Below are 5585 nucleotides of genomic sequence, written 5' to 3' on the forward strand. Positions count from 1 at the left end.
TTTACTCTGGTGCTTTCAGTAATACTGTGAGGGTTTATTTATTAGTGGGCTAGAATTGAATGAAAGAAATATTAGGAAGGGCTGGGTCTAGTATGGCAACAAGGATAAAAGTCATTTTCACCATAGCAAAATCACCACTATTGCTGGATATGTTCACTTGTTCTATGGTTCAAAAATTGTTTTCCTTTTGTTTTATTATCAGTAGTTTAAAAAATTAGAGTGGAATAGGAACTAGTTTGCCATGTTCTTGACTGTTTAATTGGAATCTGATTTCTGTAGGTTTAGTATAATCTATGATTTGAGACTGAAAAATGTAAAGAATGTGCTTTTTTTATGACTTGGGTGGGTTTGGTTTGATTTCTTAGTAGAATTATTAACTTTTTTTGTAATTATACTAGTAATTTCACCAGTATAATTATATAGCCTCCTCTACTTGATCTTGGCCTTAAAAACCCCACAAGTTATACGATAGAAGGTGAAGAATACTCAGGTCTTGATATACAGGAGCCAGAGCTCGTATAGCAAAATGACACAGGCCAAGTGTGTTCTCAATATCTTCCCCTCAGTGTATCTCTTTCCAACTACCAGCTGCCTAGACACCCTGTTATCTTCTGTTCCAAGAAATTATTTTGCTCTGAACCTTTTCTTTACCTCATCTTCCCTGTCACAAATGATATTCTTTATGTTCTGGTTCTTGAGAGCTCTATTCTGGACCTTCTAATATAATAAGTAAGGTCTTTCTTATCTCTTAATGTGCTATCCAATTTCTTATTTCAGTAGGGGTCTTTGGCAATAATGCCTTCTTTACCCATTAGAATGATTCCTAGTAGGTATTTCTGGCATTTTAGCAGATTGTAGAGCAGATAAGTGAGGGGAGCATGAACTCTAATTTGTGAATCGGATCACAAAGATCGGTAAACATTCTGCTGGAATATAGTAGAGGCAGGGAAGAAGGGCAGTCAGTCTTAAAAGAATGCAAAAAAATTTTATAGACATTAATTAGATATTTTAGGCATGTTTTCAACTTCATATTTCCAAGTAGAATGGATTAAATAAATTAAATTTAAAAAAAGGATTGGTTAGATTTTTTTCATTCTAATACCATGCAAAGTTGTATATATATTATAGCAGTCTCAGATTTAAAGAAAAAAAATTAAATCCAAAATAAACTTGTGAACTTAAGTTCTTGTCATTGATGTACAGACTTCTAAAAATTCTGCATTCTTAACCTGTTTTTCAGTATGCAAGTATGCTTGCCATAAGAAGTGCTGTCTGAAAACCACAGCCAAGTGCTCTAAAAAGGTAAGTTATCACCTATGAGTAATAATTGACAGATCTGTTGGTCTTTTGTGCTTCATGAAAGAAATCAAGGCCTCTTTGATAACTTTATAGGGCAGTGGTTTTCAAACTTTTGACCGCAGATTGCAGTAAGAAATACATTTTATGTCATGATCCAGCATACACATGTAGAGGGATGTGTATGCTGGATCATGACATGTATATATTAACTGAACTGATTGTCCTAGAACTATATCTCTTTACTAAATGGGAGCTACTAAACTGATTTGACAGCCAACAGTTTATTAAAACACTACTTTTAAAGGTTTTTTTTACTTCATTAAGCACTCATCAGTCTTCCTAGGAATTGTCTTGAAAATGGTAGACTGCAATGAAAGATTTTAACATGGATGGCAAAATGTACTGCATAGTCGTTTTTTTTTTATTTGTTTGGTTTTTTTTTTTCTTTCTTTTTTTGCTATTTCTACTTGGATACACAGAGATCTAAAAGATGCTGAACATGTACTTTGGTACCTTATGCTTCAAGGAAGCAACCATTTTTGAAAGATTTTGGGCTTTGGTTGATGTATAATCACAGTTTCCTACTTATTAGTCACATAGACAATTAAAATAATACTTTGCATGTCTGAACTATAATATAAATGTGTGTGCATGTTGTTTACAGCCCATGTATAAAATTTGTACATGTTCCATGACAAATCATGGCAAAATACAAAGAGAAATTTGATTCAAGGCTTAAAATACAATGAAGGTGGGACATTTACTTCCAGCTAAGATGGAGTAGCTTGTGATAGACTTAATACTCATGCTGAGAATAACTGGCAAAAGTCTGTTGCCAAGCATCAGAGAGCTGCCTAGGCAACTGAACTTTAGGGGCCTAGATCCTAGAGAAAAGAGAATTGTGGAGTGGTGAATCTATACCTGTGAGACATTCTTTTCCTTGTGGGAAGTCGTCACCTTTTTTATAGGTCAAGAATCCAAGATTCTGGGCAGAGGGCCACATTTAAGAGTCAGAGAAGTCAGCAGAGTTTTTAGGAGTCTCATAGGGCTATAGGAACAAAAGTTGGAGTCTAGGATTGCCAGGACTTGAAGGACCATGACCCAGACATAAAAAGAAGTGAGCCTGAAACCCAGAGGTTTTATCCTCAGAGTATTTTATGAATTCTTAAGCTGCATAGGGCAAAAGGCTAAGAAGCTAAACAGAAAAGCATATTAGAATTTTCTGCAGTCTCACAATGCTAAGTAGAGAAAATTTAGAATTATATGATCTACCTTCAAAGAGGATCCCTAGTCAATACTCTGTACTCTCAGTGAGAACTCTTTGAATAGCTATACCCTAGAAAAGGGGGTGAGGCACTGATAGACTGAGCTTTATAAAAATTGGAAACAAGCTTTGAGGCAATTCTTGATTGGATTAAGACAATCTGTTTCTTATTCTAGCTACCCACCAGAGAAAATAGGGTGAATCTTCTCTACAGAGAGATTACATCAATCAGAGCCTTTATAATTTTTTCCTATATAATATCAGTCATTAAGAAATGAGACTAACAAAAAATAGACAGTATCAATAGATTCATAGATGACCCAGTAACTGAATTGTCAGACATGTACTTTTAAATTTTTTTTAATTAATATGTTCAAATAATAGATTGAAATATAAGAAATTTTTATCAAAAAATGGAAATATATATACGTATATGTGTGCATGTGTATATACACATATACATGGAGAGAGAAAGTATGTCAAATGGAAATTCTAAAAATAAAAAATGCAACTGAAATTATAAACTCAGAAGATGGGTTTAACAGCCTATTGGCCATAGGAGAAGAGAAGATTGGTGAACTGATAGGTAGGTAGGTCACTGGAACCTATCCAAGCACGGAATACAAAAAGGATGGGGAAATACAGAAATAAACATGGACGATATATGGGAAAAGATGAAAGGTTCTTAAATGTGTGGAATTGGAGTCCAGGCAGAAAGGAATAATGGCTAACACAATAAGTCACACATTTAACTAACTGAAAGTATAATAAATACAAAGAAAACCACACCAGATGCACAATGCTCCAAATTAAAGAAAAAGAAAATTTCTTAAAAGCAGTCAGAGGAAGAAAAGAATAAACATTACCTAAAGTAGCAATGAAAAGACTGACAACTAACTTCTCAGCTGTAATGATGGAAGCCAAAAGATGGTGACTTAACACATTTAAAGTGTTAAAAGAAAATAAAGCTGACACAGAATTCTGTATCTAGTGACAGTAGCCTTCAAAAGTGAAAATGATGTGAAGACATTTCCAGATGAACAAAAACTCAGAATTTGTCACCAGCAGACCTACACTAAAAGAAATACTAGAAAAGGTTATTTAGGTGGAGGAAAATGATCTCAGATGGAAACAAATACAGTAAGGAATGAAGAACAATGGATAGAGTAAGTAATATGTGTAAAATAAAAGAATATTACAAAAAAAACACAATAATAATGTCTTGTGGGGCTTAAAATATAGAGAGAATTAAAATGCATGAGCTTCATGTTTTCTGCAATGGGTTTGCAGCCAGAACACAGATGTCATGAAAACTATCACTAAATCTAAGCCAAAATGGGAGAGAAAAATCTCATATCAATATTATCATCACTGGACACGTTGATTCTGGCCATCTTCCGCTGCTGGTCATCTGATCCACACATGTGGTGGGATTGACAAAAGAACCATTGAAAATTTGAGAAAGAGGCTTCTGAGATGGGAAAGAGCTTTTTCAAGTATGCCTGGGTCTTGGATAAACTAAAAGCTGAACGTGAACATGGTATCACCACTGATAACTCCCTGTTGAAATTCGTGACCAGTGAGTATTCTCAAACCTGGCACGGTGGTTGCCTTTGTTCCAGTCACTGTTCCAAATGAAGTAAAGTCTGTTTAAATGCACCATGAAGCTTTGAGTGAAGCTTTCCCCTGGGGATAGTGTGGGCTTCAATGTTAATAATGTGTCTGTCAAAGATGCTCATTGTGGCATTGCGTCTAGAAGCAGCTGGCTTCACAGCTCAGGTGATTATCCTGAACCATCTAGGCCAAATCAGTGCCAAATATGCACCTGTGCTGGATTGTCACAAAGCTCACACTGCTTGCAAATGTGCTGAGCTGAAGGAGAAGATTGATCATTGTTCTGGGAAAGAGCTGGAAGATGGCCCAAAGTTTTTAAATCTGGTGATGCTGCCATTATTGATATGGTTCCTGGCAAGCCCATGTGTGGTTGAGAGCTTCTCTGACTATCCTCCTCTCGGCTGTTTTGCTGTTCGTGACATGACACAGACAGTTGCTTTGGGTGTCATTAAAGCAATGGATGGGAATGGAGGAGGTAGATAGGGTAAGAGGGGTCAAATTTATGGTGACAGAAAGAAATCTAACTATGGGCGATGAACACACAATGCAATATATATATGTGCCTTACTGTTGAATTGTAGACCTGAAACTTAACTGGATTTCATTAACCAATGTCACTATAAAACAAACAAACAAACAAACAAACAAATAACTGGAGCTGGCAGTATCACCAAGTCTGCCAGAGCTCAGAAGGCTAAATAAATATACTCCCCAATACCTGCCACCCCAGTCTTAATCAGTGGTGGAAGAATGGTCTCAGAACTGTTTGTCTCAATTGGCCATTTAAGTTTAAGAATAAAAGACTAGGCAGTTCCAGTCAAGATGATGGAGTAGGTAAATTCTGTGCTAGCCTCCTCTCACAAACACATCAGAATTACAACTAAACTACAGAATAGCCATCATTGGGAGCCACCTGAAGTCAAATTGAACAGAAGTCATACAACTGGGAACACACAGAAGAGGCCACTTTGAGATTGGTAGAAGAGGCAGAGACACCAAATGAGCTGATCCCATACCCACATGTGGCGGTTGAGAATCAGGAGGAATATCTCAGCTACAGAGGTTGCCCTGAGGAGTAAGGGGTCCTGGCCCACACTGGGCTCCCCGGCCCACACTGGGCTCCCCGGCCCACATTGGGCTACCCAGCCCAGGGTTCCAGTGCTGGGAAGAGAAGTCCACACAATTTCCGGCTGTGAAAACCATTGGAGATTGTGGCTAAGTGAGATGGAGGGCAGTTGGAGTTGCAAATATTTCTCTTAAGGGGCCCAAACATGCACTTACTTGTTGATGGACTCACTCACTCTGAGCTCCAGTGCTAGAGCAGTAGCTAAAAAGCCCGAAGGACATATGGAAGGAAATGAATTGTCTGGCTTCAGGGTAAGGGCTGGAGGGGTAGCTTTCTCCCAGA

General features: G+C 37.4%; 1 protein-coding gene across 1 annotated transcript in view; it reads left to right on the plus strand.

Annotated features, from left to right (window-relative positions):
- MYO9A (myosin IXA) overlaps positions 1-5585 on the plus strand; it is a 245311-nt gene that overhangs the window by 194817 nt on the left and 44909 nt on the right. Inside the window, exon 33 of the mRNA XM_023521568.1 lies at positions 1204-1302. Within this exon, the coding sequence (XP_023377336.1) occupies positions 1204-1302 (99 nt within the window). The remainder of the gene's footprint in view (positions 1-1203; positions 1303-5585) is intronic.

Source organism: Pteropus vampyrus, unplaced genomic scaffold (genome assembly GCF_000151845.1).
Source record: "Pteropus vampyrus isolate Shadow unplaced genomic scaffold, Pvam_2.0 Scaffold10, whole genome shotgun sequence".
Classification (NCBI taxonomy): Eukaryota; Metazoa; Chordata; class Mammalia; order Chiroptera; family Pteropodidae; genus Pteropus; species Pteropus vampyrus.